Source organism: Macrobrachium nipponense, chromosome 30 (genome assembly GCF_015104395.2).
Source record: "Macrobrachium nipponense isolate FS-2020 chromosome 30, ASM1510439v2, whole genome shotgun sequence".
Lineage (NCBI taxonomy): Eukaryota > Metazoa > Arthropoda > Malacostraca > Decapoda > Palaemonidae > Macrobrachium > Macrobrachium nipponense.
In genome coordinates, this window is record NC_087218.1 from 26,356,265 (window position 1) to 26,375,934 (window position 19,670).

The following is a 19,670-nucleotide window of genomic DNA, read 5'->3' on the forward strand; positions in this document are numbered from 1 at the left end:
CTTAGTGAGTAAACAAAATACAATTTATAATGTACTTATTTTTCTGAGTACTAACTTCTGTATTCTGGGCTGATTTGATGATATTCTAGTCAGGACAGCATGAACTCACATTTGCAGCCCAGGGGTTAAATAAAAATGTTTTGATTCATTTACCGAAAACTTTGACAAATGTCAGTCATCAATGTAAAAGTGTTTTTTACATAATTAACACTGAACAGTTTTACCTGTATGGGTTGCAGTTTCCATGATATTTTGTTGACTGTACCTAAAGGGAAATCTGTGTAGGTTAAACTCAGGATAACTCCTGAAATAATTATTATTATTGCATTCAGTGTGCACTCAAAATGACATGGAGCTAACCCAAGTGCCATTTTTGTAACATGAAAGCTTCATAAAGTACGTATGTGCATACTTGCAATAAAAGAAAACTGTAATAAGAGGACATAAGGAATATTAAATATTCCAGGTGTCAGGATCAGCCATATTTAATCGTTGCCTATATAGTGCAGACTCTTAATAGGGTTTCTAATGAAAGATGTTAGATATTTGAGTCATCTACATCATTAAGATGCTGTTCAAGTTCTGAAATATTTGAGCAGAAAAATTCCAAAGTTCTTTAACACAAATTCAAATTTTATTTGGTGACCCACCTTGAGATATCTCCATTAGTTTCAAGAGGTTACACAAAATTGTTTTATCTACCTGGAGTCACTGTAATCAGAAGGTAAAACACCTGTAATATAAAGGATTAATGAATAGAAAACTGTCACAACATTTAAAAAATTGTGTTTCTGCAAATTGTTTGTATTAATTCAGTGAATTCTGTGAATTTAATGTATAGGTGAATGAAGTGCAAATAGTAATTTCCTTCAGTTTTGTAGTACTGGTGGCATAGTTCTTCATCATAGAAATTGTCATTTGTGTGAAAATGTTGATATCTTTCACTGAGCTGGGCTTTTCATACTTTATAAAATACAAGAGCAATTATTAAAGACATTAAACTGGAAATACTAAATTGTTATATGTTTTTCCGTATAGGTTAAGTATATATTTAACTGGTTTTCATTTGAGGAAAGATAGTGTGTTGTTGTAGTAAACAAAAAAATATAACTAACAAATTATGAGTTACTGCATTTGTTATCAAAGTATGTATTAATGCTATATTATGTGGTTAATAGTTATTCTAATTACATAGTTAAGGGAATTAATTAGAGGCCAACTTTATTTTTGTGACTTTATTTATAAAGCAGATAATGTTAATCTTACAAGTTTGCATGCCACTATAACTATAAACAAATATGTTTGAGCACTAAAAAAACAATATATTGAGAATTTCAGTATGGCTCTCCCTTCTTATTCTCATCTTAACAAGATTCAGAATCTTTATAATCTCTTGATATAAGCAGCCTTAGATCAAGTTGTGAGAGCAGTGTGAATGGATTCCTTTGTGCACTTTGAAAAGAAGAGGCTTTAATTATAATTGTTGAAAATTTTTTATTTATATCTCATTTGTATTGTTAGCCACTTTCATGTGTGTAGAATAGAATGGAAATTTTATTGAGTACCTATTTCTTGTCTTCGAGGATAAATCATTTAGTTTAAAAATTTCCTCAAAGCTGAGAGAATGTAGGATGACAAGGTTAATGTCACAGACCTTACATAACCTTTCAATTAAAATAGGCAGCTGTTCAAGATCCAGAACGATTGTGGGGATCAGCATCACGACTGCATCGCAAGAGACTTACGTATGCTTGGCGGTACTCAGATGACATTAATACATAGATAATTGGGTTAATGCAAGTGGTCATATATATGAGTAAAAGTCCCAAGGTATTCAGTACAGGATTGTCATCCATTCCAAGGATCTTTATAAATGTTATGGGCAGATAACAAGCCACAAAGGAAATAAAGATCACCAAAATCATTTTGAGGAGACGACGGTCTTTAGCGCTTAGGGTTTGGGGCCTGTTAATCAGAGATGCTGCACGCCTCCTGCGTATTGTACCTTGAAAAGGTAAGTTGTTTGTGTTTTTGCTTGATTTTTCTGAGAGTCTTCTTTCAGCCCTAACTTTTGTCTCACGGATATCTGTTATTGGAGAAACTGCTTCACTTGATAGAGAAATTTCAGTGTCAGTAAAACTTCTTTCATCATGTGTTATTCTTGATTGTGTCAAGGTTTTCTGCTGTGTCAGAGAATTAGAAATGTCATTTGCTTCATATAATGAATGCTGAGGGGTTCCCAAGGAGGCATCTCTGTACAGATGAATTGCAGAAGACTTAAGTGAATACCTGTGTCCCAGGTTAATAGATTTCATATCTTTTTCTTGTGCATTTTGTGAGATATTGTTTTTTGGTGACTGGAATGTACCCCTAAGAAGAGAGTTATGGACTGTAGGTATTTCTACTTGGATGTTAAGTTCTGGACGCTGAAGTGCTTGGAAAGATAGTTGGTCTTTTGAAGTGGGCAATGGCTTACTGCTGTTACAGTTAGAGTTTGCAATGCTAGGCCTCTTTTGGTGACTGTGGGTCTTAACATAGGCTTTGTGAACAATACAGAAAATTCGTGCATAGCACACACATATAGCCAAGCAAGGTAACACAAATGCAAAGACAAATAAGAACCCTTTAGGAGAATTACCATCAGCATCTGGTAAGATAGTACAAGACCCAATACTTGCATCTAGTCCAAAAGTTCCCCAGACACCCAGTAGAGTTGGAACAAGAGCACCAAATGCTCCTATCCATGTTGCAAGTACCATGAAGGCTATGGAGATCTTTGTATACATTCTGGAAAAAAATAAAATTATATTAATAACTACTGTATAGCTTTTGAGGTTTCAAAATATGATTTCTTTTAAGCAAGTATATAACATTGAGCACATCAACGTACTATTGACAAATACCATAGAATTTATGTTGTTTTTTCCTATTTGTTTATACATAGCCCTTAAGATCTACGCTGAAAAATTAATATTATGCAGCACCTCAGGCCGTGGAAACTTTGAGGTCAACAAATATATGGAAAAAACACATCAATGGAAAGAGGAAAATATGCAAATGCACAAGGTGTGAGAACAAAATATTCTAAAAAAAGTTTCCCCTACCCTTCTATTGAAAGTTGAAAATTACTTTTTGTACATGAACTTCCCTGACAGATATATACTTAGCTATAGTCTCCGACGTTCCCGACAGAATTTCAAATCTCGCGGCACACGCGACAGGTAGGTCAGGTGGTCTACCTTACCCGCCGCTGGGTGGGTGGCGGATGTACGAACCACTCCCGTAAGCTTGTCAGATTTTTCTCTGTCGCGGGAACGATAACAACTGTTGTCGGTTCCTCTCGATAGTTTTTTCGATTCTCGCTTGCCTGGAGTTAATTTGGACTTCTTTTGGTGACGTATTCGCTTTGTTTGGCTTGGCATACGCTGATTGTGGACCGGTTTTGATTTTGAGTTTGATTTTCTTTCTTTAACGATGTCTGATCTAGAATCGGTAGTTAAAACTTCGGTTTTGTTTAGGGTTTGCGTGAATGAAGGATGTAAGGTGAGGTTGCCGAAAGCTTCGGTAGACCCCCACACAGTTTGCATGAAATGCAGTGGGGGAATGAATGTGCTTTTGCTAACCCTTGTAATGAATGTAAAGGGATTGAATGAAGAAGAATATAAGGCTCTCTCTTCTTATGTTAGGAAGTTGGAACGTGATAGAGTGCGTAAGGCTTCCTCTAGAAGTTCTAGCAGATCTAGAATGAGTGAGTTGGATGTGGATCCTAATAGTACTAACGTAGAATTAGAACCTTCTTCCCAAGTTGCAGCCCCGGCTCCCCGCCCACCGAGCCGAAGATTCGCCTTCGGAGGCGGCAGCTCTGAAAGCCAAGAATCGTTCTATGGATCAGAAGATTCGTCAGTTGGAAGGTAAGGAGAGTGTTAGTGATCAGTGCAGTGTCCCCAGTGTTGTGGAGGGTGCGTCTGACCGGCTCCTTAGTGCCTCTAGCCTAGACCTCTTCCAGACTCCCAGTTCCAGTGGAGTAGGAAAGTCGAAAGCCGCAGGAGGGCTAGGGAGAGCCCCCACCGGTCAGGCGTCCCCTCGGCAGATCCTGAAGTACGCTCCCAGGCTGCCTCGGATCGCTACAAGAAGGAGCTCCTACGCCAAATGCTTCTCCTCTTCGTCGTCTCCCTCTCCGAAGAGAGGTTGGAACTCCCCGGATGCGTCGCGCCCGTTGAAGAGGGCTTGGAAGGCTCCCCTGCAGTCCGTTGGCTTATAGTCCGGAGGTTTTCCCGGAAGAATCGTCGGTGGAGGCGAAGAAACCCAAGAAATCCTCGTGATCGTTCTTCTTCTCGCGCTCCGCGCTCGGCGCCTGCTTCCGAGGAAGAACAAGAAGATTCTCCTACGAGAGTACTCGCGGGACTTCAAGCTCAGATCACGGCGCTAGCAGACTCTCTAGCAGTTAGATCACGTAGGAAGAAGGACGTTTCTCTTCCGATCAAGAGATCTAGGCGCCGCTCTTCAGAGGATCGTTCTCCTTCATATGGGGAGGTTTCGTATGAAGGTGGGGGCTCGCGTGAGCGCCCTCGCTCGAGTGAGCGCCCTCGCTCGCGTGAGCGCCCTCGCTCGCCTGGCTCTCTTTCGATTTCAAGACGCCAAACATCGGTAGGACGCTCTATGGAGAAAGAAGTTTTTTCTCCAGATTGGATTCCCGCTTCCGGTAAGCGCACTGCACTCTGCCCATCACGCGATTTCTCAACTCCCTCGTGAAACTTCTCCTCAGCAGCCTCAAGATCTAGAAGGGCGCCCTTATACAAGTAGGCGGGCCCTTCTTCTTCCAGATGTCCACCTCCTCCGAGGTGTTCGGAATTCGTGACTTCTCTGACCTGACAGGCAATCTAGAGTCTGGGTAGGAGTCCGGTGGGCCATTGATAGGACGGAAGGCCTACTGTTAGCCGCTCCCGGCAAAAGGTTAGGCGCCAAGAGCCTACTGCACATAGATCTCCTAGTAGGCCGCTCGTCTCTTTTAAGGCGTCATACTCCTGATTATTCTCCTAGGGGCAGACAACAAGAGTCTTTCAAGCGCCCTTCTCCGTGTAGGCGCTCTCCCGCTTCTAGCGCACTTCTCCTGACCGTTTGTCTCTTGGTAGGCACCAGGAATCCCGGAAGCGCCCTTCTCCAAGTAGGCGCTCGTTAGTTTTGAAGCGCCCTTCTCCTGAATGTTACCCTCTTGTTAGACGTCAAGAGTCTCGCAAGCAGCCTTCTCCTAGTAGGCGCATTTCGCCTTCCAGTCGGACTTTTCTTCCGTTGATCGTACGCAACTGGACAGGTATGGAGAGCCGCGCAAGCGCTCTGCTCTCGATAGGCGCTCTTCTCCTGGCAGCCGCTCGCCTCAGGATAGGCGCATAGAGTATAGTAGGCGCTCGCCTCCTCGTAAGCGCCCTGTGTATGTTTCCGAGGATTCTCGGAGTAGGAGCCCTACCTCTCCTTCGGCTGAAGATTCCGTATACCTCGAAGAGGGACTCATCGTAGAATTCCCAGATCTTCTCATCGTTCTCCAGTGGATGTGAACTCTTCTAAGAGAGGGCGTTCTCCAACCCTCTCACTCAACTCCTGCTAGGATCCCTTCGTCACATAAGGATCTTCCGCGCGCTGCGCTCGAGAAGACGTCCTAGAAGGTTCGGATGAGGAACCGAACACTTCTGGCTGCTGTCTCTTCTTACAAGAGCTTACAGAGCTACTTTTACAAGTTTTTGGGGATTCCCTTACGCCTACCGGCTCCTCCTTCTCCTCACTCACTTTTTTCAACGGCGAAGACAGCGAAGAGTTCTTCTTGTGTGAGGATGAAGCCAACTCTTTCTATGAAGAAGGCACTGAGGAGTTTTGGTTCCACCTGGATGGCTTCCAAAGAAGAAGAGAAAGGGGGAAAACGATGTTCGCTTTTCCTCCTTTCGAAGTTATCAGGACGCGCTGGTTTTCTGGTACGAAACAGGAGAGCCCTTAGGATTGGGTCTACCGTCTTCGGCTGATTCGGATTTTTCGGCACTGGTAGATTCGACAAGGAGAAACTGCCCTTAACTCTGCTAAGACGACTTGGGCAATGAATGAATTGGATCATTTGCTCAAGGTATGTTTAGAGTGCTGGAAGTATTTAACTTCCTTGATTGGTTGTTGGAGTCCTAGCCAAGAAAATTGAAGTGCCAGAGTCAATTTCGCCAGAAGATCTTATGTGTGTTTTGTCTTGTATGGACAAGTCGGTAAGAGACGGAGCGAGTGAAATCGCCTCCCTTTATGGGGAGCCGGGATCGTGAAGAAGAGGTCGGTTTATTGTTCCTTCTTAACGAAGTCGGTCTCCCATGCTCGAGGTCTTCTTTGCTGTTTGCTCCTCTGTCTACTCAGTTGTTCCCGAAACATCGAGTGCAGGACATTTTCGAGGTCACTTTCGGCCAAAGCCACCCAGGACCTTTTGGCACAGTCGGCAAGAAAACCTCGCCCTTCCTTCCCTACAAGGCTAAGAAGGAAAAGGCAAGTGGTTCGAGAACCCTTTTCGAGGGGCATCTTCATCAAGAACCTCTACGTTTAGAGGTCGTAGACCTTCAAGAAGGGGGTAAGACTTTCGCCAAGTCTGTTAAAGCCCCAAACCCCAAATAACTTGCAAGTCCTTCAATCAACGGTGGGCGCCAGACTCTTAGAGTTTGCAGAAGTCCTGGGCCCAAAAGGGGCGGATCCCTTGGACCCCCTTTCTATTTTGAGGAGAGGTTACCTCATCCCTTTCGTCGAAAGACCTCCCTTGACGGCCATCCCAAGGGAACTGACGGCCAGGTACAGAGACCCCATCATGAATCAAGCTCTCCATCTAGCAGTAGTCAGATGCTGGAGAAGGGGGCTATCGAACTAGTGACAGCCATCATTCATCGGGCTTCTACAACCCGCCTTTTCCTAGTTCCGAAGTCCTCAGGGGGATGGAGACCGGTGTTGGATGTAAGCGCCCTGAACTTCTTCGTAGAAAAGAAGAAGGTTCACGATGGAAACGCCTTCATCAGTGCTGGCAGCACTTCGTCCAGGGGACTGGATGGTTTCCTTGGATTTACAGGACGCTTACTTCCACGTACCGATCCATCCTTCCTCGAGGAAGTTTCTCAGATTCATGATGGGGGGGAAAATTTTTCAGTTCAGGGCTCTGTGTTTCGGCCTCTCGACGGCCCCTCAAGTGTTCACTGGGGATTTTGAGGAACGTGGCTCAATGGCTTCATTTGAAGGGTGAGGATATCCATGTACCTCGACGATTGGCTAATAAGGGCCAATTCAGAAGATCGTTGTTTGAAGGACTTACAAGTAACTTTAGAATTGACGAAGGCTTTGGGACTTCTCGTCAATTTCAAGAAGTCATCACTAATTCCCGAGCAAGAGTGTGTGTATCTCGGGATACAGATGAACTCTCTGAGTTTTTCGGGCTTTTCCCTCGCAGGAAAGGATAGCCCGAGGATTCGAGAGAGTAACAACCTTCTTAGGGAAAGAAGTATTGCACAGTGAGGGAGTGGATGAGTTCTGCTGGGGACGCTCTCCTCTCTGGGAGCAATTCGTTTCCCTAGGAAGGTTGCACCTGAAGACCACCTCCAATTCTTTCTTCATCGGAAGGGGGGGGGGGGTGGAGTCGTCGTTCTCAGGATTTGACGTTCTCCCTGTCGTTTATCCCAGGACATCAAGAAACATCTCTTATGGTGGACAGATCCCAACCTCTTTGCGAAGGGACTGTCTCTCAATCACAGACCCCCAACCTGGTGTTGTTCTCCGACGCGTCGGACATGGGTGGGGTGCAACTCTGGGAACCAGCGAAGTGTCAGGTACCTGGGTGGGGGACCAGGTAGCCTGGCACATCAACAGAAAGGAGTTGATGGCTGTGTGGTTGGCTCTGAAGGCTTGTTTCGAGCCCAAAGTCAGAAGATCGGTAGTGCAGGTCAACGCGGACAACACGACAGCTCTGGCATACATCAGGAACAGGGGGGGACGCATTCCTTCTCCCTGTACGAGACAGCAAAGAGACCTTCTTCTGTGGGCAGAAGAAAGAGGAATCAAGCTTCTCACCAGGTTCGTGCAGGGAGAAAGGAATGTAAGAGCAGATCTCCTCAGCAGAAAGATCAGGTCCTTCCCACAGAGTGGACCCTTCATCTGGATGTATGCCAGAGCCTGTGGAAGTTATGGGGCAGGCACACATAGACCTCTTTGCCACGTCAAAGAACAAGAGGCTGATCCTTACTGCTCTCCGATATCAGATCCAGAGGCAGTAGCAATAGATGCTCTTCTTCTAGACTGGAACGGACTCGACGTCTACGCGTTTCCCCCCTTCAAGATCCTGGGGCTAACCATCAAGAGTTCGTAGAGTCCGATTCAACGAGAATGACCTTAATCGCTCCCTTTTGGCCGGCCCCAAGAATGGTTCACAGAGGTACTGGAATGGTTGGTGGACCTTCCAAGATCGCTCCCGCTAAGGAGCGATCTACTCAGACAACCCCACTTCGACAGGTACCACAAAAATCTCCTCGCTCTCAGTCTGACTGGTTTCAGACTGTCCAAAGTTTGGTCAGAGCGAAGGCTTTTCAGCAACAGCTGCTAAAGCAATCGCAAGAGCGAGGAGACCTTCCACCTTGCGTGTATACCAGTCAAAGTGGGATGTCTTCAGACGTTGGTGCAAGAGGAAGAACATTTCCTCTTCCAGTACCTCTGTGACCCAAATTGCGGATTTCCTTATTTTCCTCAAAGAAGAATGTCATCTGGTTGTGTCAACTATTAAGGGATACCGCAGTATGTTGGCGGCGGTATTTCGGCATAGAGGCTTAAATATATCCGTATGATAAGGACTGCATGATCTTATTAGATCATTTGAAACCATTAGCGTCCTCATGTAGTACCGAACTGGAATCTAGACGTAGTCCTACAATTCCTTGGATCGTCTAGATTCGAACCTCCTGGCTTAGCCTCTTTCAAGGTATTTGACGAAGAAGGCTATCTTCCTTTGGCCCTAGCTACAGCTAAGAGAGTGAGTGAGCTCCAAGCTATTGAGGGCAATGTAGGGTTTAAGGAAGATTCTATGGTGTGTTCATTTCTTCCAAGTTTCATGGCAAAGAATGAAAACCCATCACGCCCTTGGCCCAGGAGCTTTGAAGTTCGTAGTTTATCTTTTCTAGTATGGGGAAGAGCCTGAAAGAACTCTTTGCCCTATGAGAATTATGAAGTATTTCCTTAAGAGGAAGGAACAACTTAAGGCTAATCAAGATGTGCTTTGGTGCTCCGTAAGGACCCGCCCACTCGGCCCATGTCGAAGAATGCTCTTTCCTTTTTTCTGAGAAGCCTTATTACAGAGGCACATGTTGCCTGTAAGGAAGATCATTTTAGACTACTGAAAGTGAAAGCTCACGAGGTGAGAGCCATCGCAACTTCGCTTGCATTCAGAAAAAATATGTCTGTGCGGAACTTGATGGAGGCGACTTTTTTGGAGATGCCAATCGGTTTTTGCAAACCATACCTACGTGATGTAAAAATCACATATGATAAATGCTTCGCCTTGGGTCCTTTCGTATCGGCGGATTCGGTGCTGGGGGCAGGGAGCTTGAAACTTAGCCTGTGTAAATTTTTTTATATGTTACCCTATATTTTATATTGTTGTTTTTGTTGTCTGAAAGAGGTTGCAGGAGGCACCTCTTTTTGTCGTAATATTAACCCTTTGTATTTTGGTTAGGTGGTCTGGTGGTTTTGGCTCCTTGCAGAGGTAGTGGTAAGGATCTGTTAGGTAAGCGGACAAGGTCCCTCTAACAGCATCCGACTTGGATTCTACCACAATAGGGGATCACATATCCCAGTGGTAGATCCGAGAGTCTTTCAGCATCAGGTCACGTCCTAGCTGTAGCTCTCCCAGGCAATGCGACTCAGAGATAGTATCTATGAAGTCTTCATCCTGAAAAGGTGAGAACCAAGGTTTTTATATACCTACAACATTAGTTGTTTCCCGTTCTTAACCTGTATTATTTGAGCTGTCTCTTACCCTCCACCAAGGGTGCCAATCAGCTAAGTATATATCTGTCCAGGGAAGTTCATGTACAAAATGATATTGTTAAACTACAATAAAGTTTTTGTACATAACCTTACCTGGCAGATATATACGATTAATGGCCCACCCAACAGCCTCCCCTCAGGAGACAGGTGGAAGAGAAAAATCTGACAAGCTTACGGGAGTGGTTCGTACATCCGCCACCACGGCGGGTAAGGTAGACCACCTGACCTACCTGTCGCGTGTGCCGCGAGATTTGAAATTCTGTCGGGAACGTCGGGAGACTATAGCTAAGTATATATCTGCCAGGTAAGTATGTACAAAACTTTATTGTAGTTTAACATATCATATTTACAACACTCATTGTGGGGCTTCTTTTATAAGACAATCGTAAATTTTACTATTTTTCTAATGAATGAATTTGTTTTATTTTGTAAAATTATAATTACAGTTCATATAATATTAATATTATAACAGATAAGAACTAAAATCAGTAACAAATTCTGAGTATATTTGTTGTAAAATATTTACATAAATTTACTGAGATAGTAGATGCAGTAACTCTTTTGGATTATACGTGTCTTTTCTAAAGTTTATTTCCACTTTTCTTTGCAAAATTACAATTGTAACTGACATACATCATAAAAGATAAGAACTAAAACCAACAATAACCTCTTAGTATATTTATGAGCAAATATATAAAAAGACATCGTGTGAGAGAGAGACCATACATGCTCCCTTCAAGTCAAGATCACAACTTATTCTCTCATGAGCCACTCACTTGATTTTAGTTAATGTAAAAGTTGCATTAGTGAATTTATGGGCTATAGAAGTAATGGAAACTTTCCCTGTCCGATTCCTTCAAATCAGTGGCATGTAATATTGATGCTCATGTGAGTGGATCCGTCCACCACCCAAAACCTGTTATTGCTACTCATATGAGGGTATCTGTCCATTAAGGATTAATCACTAATACAATAATCTTTCACTTATCCATATGACTAGATCCTAAGAGGGTTGCAGAAAGAGGCTTAACCCTTTAACCATTTAGTATGTATATATGTAAGAGTTACATAATAAAAAGGAATGTTATTCCATATATATAAAAGACTAAAACTAAAGAGGTCAACCAGATTGCTTGAAGGAATGTGATCAGACTAGAGACGCTAAGATGACGTATACAATAAAGTAGGCTAAGGTGATGTGCCGTCACCTGTGGTCATTCATTTGTTTTGAAACATTAGTCCAAGCTTCCTGCTTGAGACAACTACCGTGACCTATAATTCAGACGGCCTACGTGATTTCTAATGTGTCTCATTTTGTATGTATGTTCATATGTTCGAGCTACTGTCTGCTTCCTTTATGACTTGTAACCAAGATTGTGGACAGAACAGAATTAGCCATCATCATTGGCAGAAGCAATCAAGCCATCGTCATTAGAAGACCTGTACAAATTTCCTCTGAACTTCATCATGCAATCTCAGAGAATATAAGTATTTTTTATACTTCGTGTTGTCTACTAGAACCTCACATCATTGCCGAATCATCATGAGTTTAACACATTGTCGTCATAACCAAAGAAGATAATACCGACTTTGTAAGTGATCTACAAACCCCAAGACACTCCAATGAGTATGGAAGTGCATAACCAACCGACTTAGCTTAAGATTATCGCAAGTCTAACAGTACCTCATAGGGCGCCTTATTAAGCAAGGCAACAGCCCTAATATTGGTGGCAGACTACTAGAAGAACTCTACAACGTCTTCCGAAGAAAAACCAGAATAATGAATAATGTATCATATCAGAAGTCAACGACGACGAAAGCAAGAGATTCTTCAAGCAACTTAGTACCATCGTTTAGTGAGCGACTTCAGAAAACAACAAGAACTCTTCAACGTCTTCCGAAGAATAACGAATAATGTATCATATCAGAAGTCAACGACGACGAAAGCAACAGATTCTTCAAGCAACTTAGTATCATCGTTTAGTGAGCGACTTCAGAAAACAACAAGAACTCTTCAACGTCTTCCGAAGAATAACGAATAACGTATCATATCAGAAATCAACGACGACGAAAGCAAGAGATTCTTCAAGCAACTTAGTATCATCGTTTAGTGAGCGTTTCCGGCACTTCAAGAAACAAACCGAACGTGTCTGCAGCATCGGATCTTCAAGGGCTCGAATCATCCAAACAACGCGCACGGGGGAAACTGAAGCCAAAAACAGGTCATCCGCTAAACTGAGAAGGAAGGCCAAGGGCACATCGTTATCGGAACACCGTGACTTCCCACAAAATCAAGCCAAGTACATTTTTTTATTCATTCGAGTAACTTTGAGTGTTTCCTTTCCAGGTCGAATTTTCGTTATTCCTGTGGCTGAAGTTACGAGACATTCTTAATCTTACTTTTTTACAGAAATTATCTACATCATTGGGATTTCGCTACTGCGAGTTTTTTATCTTTGAGTTTCTGTTTCCAGAAGTTCTCCTGAAATATCATAATCATATACTGTGTTAATTTTATCATTTTGGGTGATTATTAATCCTTTACGTAACAAATCATATTGAACAGTGAATATGTGTTTACGCAGTGTACGTCTGCATTTAAACAGATGCATGGATAGGGTCGTTAGGCACCGTAGTGATTAGAAAACACACAAAAACAAGTGGAACACCCGTGCAAATCTGGATAAATTAGAGGTAACACTATTTTGGGTCAAACAATAAAAGCTCCTTTGCAAAGTCCCGATCGCAGTTTCAGCTTTTAGTTATGCGTAAAATATCAAACCTCAGTGACTCAACTTAACTTTAAAAATACGGCTGTATTGCAAGGAATAACATGTCTATAAAAAACTTTCATTAGGCTAAATGCACTGACCAGGATCCCTCACTATTTCAATTTTAGCAAGAATGAAGTAAACACAGCAAGTACAAACAGTTAATATTGAATGCAGTAGAGATAACTTGTCTTAACAGTAATCGCTCAATTCCTAATAGTTCGTCATTCATACGTTCGTTGCTTTATACGTAACCAACAACAGAATGCTAAAAACACACAATACATTGCCGATGGTAAACAGTAGCCCTAAATATCAGAATCAAACAAATCGTGCCTAAGCAAACTTGGTTACTGTGTCATCTAGTCAATGGTCAGGGTCAGTTAAATCTGCCGAGTGTTCAAAGCATAGCACATTCCACATAAGCGACTTCAGTGGAGAGGAAAAACGATGTTGGATCATTTATACCATACCTTTTTTTTTTTTTCATGCCAATACCTATTTGAATTAAAAAGGAATTTTCCTATGAATCACACGACCGTATCAAGTAATCAGAGCAGGTTATCGTATTTTTAATACATTAAGTTATTATAAACACCGGTGGATTAAGCCCGACTGTACGCGCCGAAAAAATTAGAATATCTTGTTTTATTCCTTTAGTACACGTAATATCCTGTATTTACGGACTCACCGTCTGTTGTTCGAACTTCCCTATTGAGAAGTCCAGATAAGCGAGCACTTACAGATACCTCTATAGTTTTATACATTGATCTGTATCTAGCGTAATTGTAAGATATCCCATCTAGGGTATACAAAATATTATCTTACCTCCTGCAAAATAAGGCGTGTATCAAAGGAAAATCTATAAATCTTCAAACATATTAAAATCCGTTTTGAACAAGAGACAGTTTAATCAAATAATAACTTATATAGAGGAACAAATCATTTGTCTCATAAATCGTGATATTGTTCAACGACCCAACAGAATTCTCCCACAACCGCAGTCGCAGTTTGCACGCAAAAATCTCGAGACGCATGCACCCTCGAATGTCTTAGTGTGTGTGAAAAGACTTTGCTGGATCTGAAATTTTAATCCTTCCCGACATTCTGAAATATAACGATTTCTGCGAACAAAGCCCTAGACGGTTGACTCGCAGCAACAAGTTAAATCTAGTGATCCACAAACCTATACATGTCGTGGATACGGAAGTTATAAATGTCGCATTTTTTTATTGTTGCTAATTTTTAATCACACCCAACCAGTCGTAGATGAATCTCTCTTATACTCTATCTAAAGTAATATCCGTAAAGTCATTCAAGCAGAGGTGATTCTGCAGAAATTTTCTTTATCTTTTATTTGAATACCAGGAAGTTTCTCCACTAGCGAGTGATCTCTGGGGAAAAACGGATGTCATTGAAAACAAAATACGGTCTAATGACAAACATAAAGCTATATACGTACCTTTGTATAGACTCCCAATGAAATTTCAAAATAGAGATAAATGACGAAGTTGAAAAATGTCAGTAATAGAAGTCATTAGGAAATCAAATAAGCCCATATAATTTTTCCCTCAAACGTCATGCCATAAAAGATCGTACTTGGCGTATCTGTGTAGATTTCTGTCGCTTAAACAAGGAAACGACTCCCGATAGTTTCCAGTGCCATGTAACAACGACATCTTATCTCTGTTAGGTTAGAATAAATTTTTCACCAGCTTGGACTAACTTAAAGGCTTTTACCAGATACCATTACCTAAATGATTGTACCTCATACACCGTTTTCAGCACACTCAGGGGACATTATCAATTTTTACGTATGCCTCCAGATTACGTTGCGCCCCAATTACAATATATAGTGTTTGGAGACTTTTAGAGGATACCCAACATGCCTATTGGTTGGTCTTGTAATCTTTTCTAATACCTTAGAAGTACATTCACATAAACTAGAGCTAGTGCTACAGAGACAAAGACAAATAATCTCAGAGTAAAATATCTAAATGTGAGTTTTTTAAAAACCGAACATGTTTATCTAGGTTTTGTGTGTCTAGTCAAGGTCTTAAAGTAGTCCATGGTAAGGTGTCGGCTATTCATAACTTCCGGTACCTATTAACATAAAAAGGGGATACAGCACTTTTGCGCTGTAGTGGGTATTACAATCGTATGTAAATATGTAACTCTTCAATCATGACAGCTCCTTTAACAGATCTTATGAAGAAGGGCGTAGATTTATTATGGTCTGAAAAGCATCAACAGGCGTTCGATATCTTAAAAGCGGAATAATGCAGCTCACCTAACTTAAAAAATCCCTGATTTAAATAAGGAATTTTTTTTTTTTTTATTGCAACAGACGCCTCAGACCAAGGGTAAGAGGGTACTACTTCAGCAATATGATAACAGTTCTTCCTATAGCTTTTTTATTCATGTAAACTAAAGGCCCTCTGAAAGTAAATATGCAGTAATAGGCAAGGAAGGGCTAGGTATCGTTAACTCACTAGTACATTTTAAGTTCATAATCTATGGTTATCCTGTTAAAATCTTTATTGACCATAAGTCACTTACTGAGTTTTTTCAAAGGCTTTAATCACAGCCCCAAAGGAACTCGGTGACATATGATCGTTCAGGTTTTGGAGCCAAGTTAAGATATCTACCTGGGAAAGCAATTATCATAGCTGACGCATCATCCCGCAATCCCGCACCATACTGCAAAGAACCATTAATTGGACTAAAAGATATAGAAACATCCGTGTCTATTGTTAAAACCATATCTAAACAAGAAAATTCCTTAACCCAAGAGATCGCGAGCATTGAATATCTGGGTTGGAGCGCCGAACTGTTAAAACTGAACAAACATAGAACAAAGCAAAAGAAAAAAAAAGTCAACAGCAATAAGCAAAACAATAAACACTTCGAACGGTAACAGGGCCAGCAAATAAGCCAAAACGAATAAACAAGCTTCGAAACGGAAACAGGGTCAGCAGCTAAGCAAACAATAAACATTTTCGAACGGAAACAAGTCCGCAGCTAAGCAAAACAATAAATAACTTCGAACGGAACGGTAAACCCTAAAGCAAAAGTATATTTAAAGTATGTGTATCAGAACTATGTAATCAAATGTAATATTATATGTAGGTCCGTGACGAGGAAAACCCGAAGAACACAGCAGGTGACTAACGACCAGGTAGTAGTAATAATCTCTTTCATACCAATCGTCCTAAACTGGTTGCATTCCGTCATCCAGGGTTCTCTATTATGTCACAGAAAGCCAAATCACTATTTTACTGGCCTACAATGCTTACAGATATAGAAAAGCACATAACTAATTGTAACACGTGTCATGAAAACACGGGACACACTAAGACACCTGTCAGTTTAACCCTCTTACGCCGGAGCGGTAAATAAAAAATTGTCTCCCGTATGCTGGAGGGGTTTCGGAGTGAGCGCGGAAGCAGAAAAAATATTTTTTTCAAAAAATCACAGCGCTCTTAGTTTTGAAGATTAAAAGTTCATTTTTGGCTCCTTTTTTTTGTCATTGCCTGAAGTTTAGTATGCAACTATCAGAAATGAAAAAAAATATCATTATCATATATAAATAATGCGATATATGATAGCGCGAAAGCAAAATTTCATATATAATTGTATTCAAATCGCGCTGTGCGCAAAACGGTTAAAGGTAACAAGTTACTTTTTTTCGTTGTAATGTACACTAAATTGCGATCATTTTGGTATATAACACATTGTAAAACGATAAAAGCAACACAGAAAATATTATCACAAAATAATTCATGAATTCGTAACGCGCGGACGTAAACAAATATTTTTTTCAAAAATTCACCATAAATCTAAATATTGTCCTAGAGACTTCCAATTCCTTTCAAAATGAAGACAAATGATTGAACATTACTATTCTGTAAGAATATTAGGTTACAATTGCAGTTTTCGACCATATCTGACGAGTTAAAGTTGACCAAATGTCGAATTTTTTATATATATATTTTTTATATGCAATTATCGAAATAGAAAAGCTACAACCTTCAAATATTTTTCGTTTTACTCTACATGAAATTGCGCACATTTTCATATATAAAACTCTATGAAATGCCTAATATGAAACGGAGCAAATATTCCGAGAATGGACGTACGCATTTCGGAGATTTGTGCGGAGAATCCGCGTGCGGAGGGAAGGAAGATTTTTTTTCAAATTCACCATAAATCTAAATATTTTGCTAGAGACTTCGAATTTGTTTCAAGATGAAGATAAATGACTGAATATTAGTAGACTGTACGAGTTTTAGCTTACAATTGCGTTTTTCGACCATTTCGGTAGAGTCAAAGTTGACCAAACGTGGTTTTTTTCTATTTATCATGATTTATATGCAAATATTTCAAAAATGAGAAAAGCTACAACCTTCAATTATTTTTTTATTGTATTCTACTAAAAATTGCGCACATTTTCATATATGAAACTTTATGTAACGGCTAATTTAAAATGTGCAAACATTACCACAATCGCACGTATGATTTTTTCGGAAGAGTTACCGCGCGGACGTAAAGAAAATTTTATTTTTTTCATAAATTCACCATAAATCGAAATATTGTGCTAGAGACTTCAAATTTGTTGCAAAATGAAGGTAAATGCTTGAATATTACTAGAATATAAGCATTTTAGCTTACAATTGCGTTTTTCGACCATTTTGGTAGAGTCAAAGTGACCGAAGGTTGAAATTTTGGCAATTATCGTTATTTATATGAAATATCTCAAAACTGATAAAAGCTACAACCATGGGTTGTTTTTAGTTGTATTGTGCATGAAATTGCGCACATTTCCATATATAAAACTTTATATAACAGCTAATTTTGAAATGGTGCAAACATTACCACAATCGCATGTATGATTTTTTTCGGAAGAGTTACTGTGCAGATGTAAGGAAAAAGTTTTTTCATAAATTCACCATAAATCGAAATATTGTGCTAGAGACTTCAAATTAGATGCAAAATTAAGGTAAATGATTGAATATTACTAAATATAAGAGTTTTTAGCTTACAATTGCGTTTTTTTTCGACCATTTTGGTAGAGTCAAAGTTGACCGAAGGTTGAAATTTTGGCAATTATCGTTATTTATATGAAAATATCTCAAAACTGATAAATGATACAATCATGAGTATTTTATTGTTGTATTCTACATAAAAATGCGTACATTTTCATATATAATATTTCATGTAATGGCTAATTTACAATGGTACAAAAATTATGTCAAAGTGAAGAAATAATTTCCGAGATGTGTCACAGATACTTTTTAGTGCGGCAAGAAAGAAATTTGCGCTTGCGCGCCTGCGTAACGATTGTAAAACAAACAACACCTTGATCCGTGAACTCCCAGCATCCCCCAGGCGCATGATTCAAAAGTTTTAGGCTGGTAGGCCTATAAGTATTTTTCCGCGAATTTTAAAAAAAAATTTTGTAAGTCGACGTAAAATACGTCCAGTCCGCACACGAGAGACAAAAAATGTCGACGTAAAATATGTCCAGTCGGCGTAAGAGGGTTAAGAGCCTATCACGTGCCAAATCAATCCTTGAAAGAATACACGTAGAATTATTAACAGAGTTACGAGTCTGACAGAGCAAATAAACACTTCTTAGTGTTAATGGTTCCTTGACACGTTATATAGAATTAATAGCACTAAAAACAAACACCGCAATTGAGTGCGCTAGGAATATTTATGAGTGCTAAATCAGTAAACATGGAATTCAACACATGATAATCTGACTCGGGTGGTGTAAATCAATAATCTCCTTAACTCGTTGTGTGAATTCCTTTCCATTAAGAAAACCAATACTATATTTTATTACATTCGTGATATTGGATCCGAACTGGATTATAGCAGTTCTCACGGTTTTAAATACCTTTATCATTCATATCTTGTTTTTATAGAATTGATACCGCAAGTAGCCTTATACGGTACACCGCTAGAACACTTTTCCACATATTTAAGCCAACCATTAATTTATCAAATATATATATATATAAATAAATAAATATAAAAAAATAAAATAAATATGGATACAAGTGGAGCCAATATAATACACTCCGTAAGAAGTCGGAAGGGTTACAAATTATAACAAAAAAGGAATCACGATAAAATCAATAAGCAAACGTAACCATAGGTTAATTAAATACTATCCAATATATATGCATAAAGATTTGAACTCTAACTTAACGCTTTAGTAATGACAAATAAGCTAAAAGTTCAAACATATCAAAACCTACTGACATATTGTCTGTCCCAGTGATTTATATCGTAGTCAATGAAAAAAAAAAAATAAATAAAATAAATAAATAAAACAAAATAAAATAGATTTTAAAGTCAGGAAGTCTAGAAGTGAAAATGTATATCTATGGAATGATCCTATATGGATCTTACAGGGCAAATAATATATATAGAATTTGTATGGAAACCTTTTTTCATTAGTTTGAATAAGGAATATCTAAATTTAACATAATTACATTTATTTACAATCATGCAGATTTCCAACATGAAACTAATATATTGTTCAATTTTGGCACTGTTTTTTTTCAGACATTCTTCTCGTGTGGGTCGAGTATTAAAACAAAAAATACCCAACTTTAAACTAAAGTCGTATTTTTTGGGCTCAAGCCGTGTCACCGGTGAAATGTCTCGTTAGCCATTTCTAATATATAAAACTAAATGCTATAACTAGAGAATAACCAAAGGGACTGACTGAGGTTACTACCCTCAGGCGAGCACTTTTGTAAAATAAAAATGTCGTGTATAAACCAGGGGCGAGTAATACAGCCACGTTTCCTTCAACCCCACAGAATGATCCTCGTCAATATCCCCAACATCGAG

At 39.9% G+C, this 19,670-nt stretch overlaps 1 protein-coding gene across 3 annotated transcripts in view; it reads right to left on the reverse strand.

Moving 5' to 3' along the window:
• Positions 1 to 1,238: 1,238 nt before the first annotated feature.
• The window catches only part of LOC135202386 (G-protein coupled receptor moody-like), a 48,653-nt gene continuing 30,221 nt past the window's right edge, over positions 1,239 to 19,670 (reverse strand). For all 3 annotated transcript variants that reach the window (XM_064231766.1, XM_064231765.1, XM_064231764.1), the window contains exon 4: positions 1,239 to 2,787. In XM_064231766.1, the coding sequence (XP_064087836.1) occupies positions 1,689 to 2,787 (1,099 nt within the window). In that variant the 3' untranslated portion in view covers positions 1,239 to 1,688. The remainder of the gene's footprint in view (positions 2,788 to 19,670) is intronic.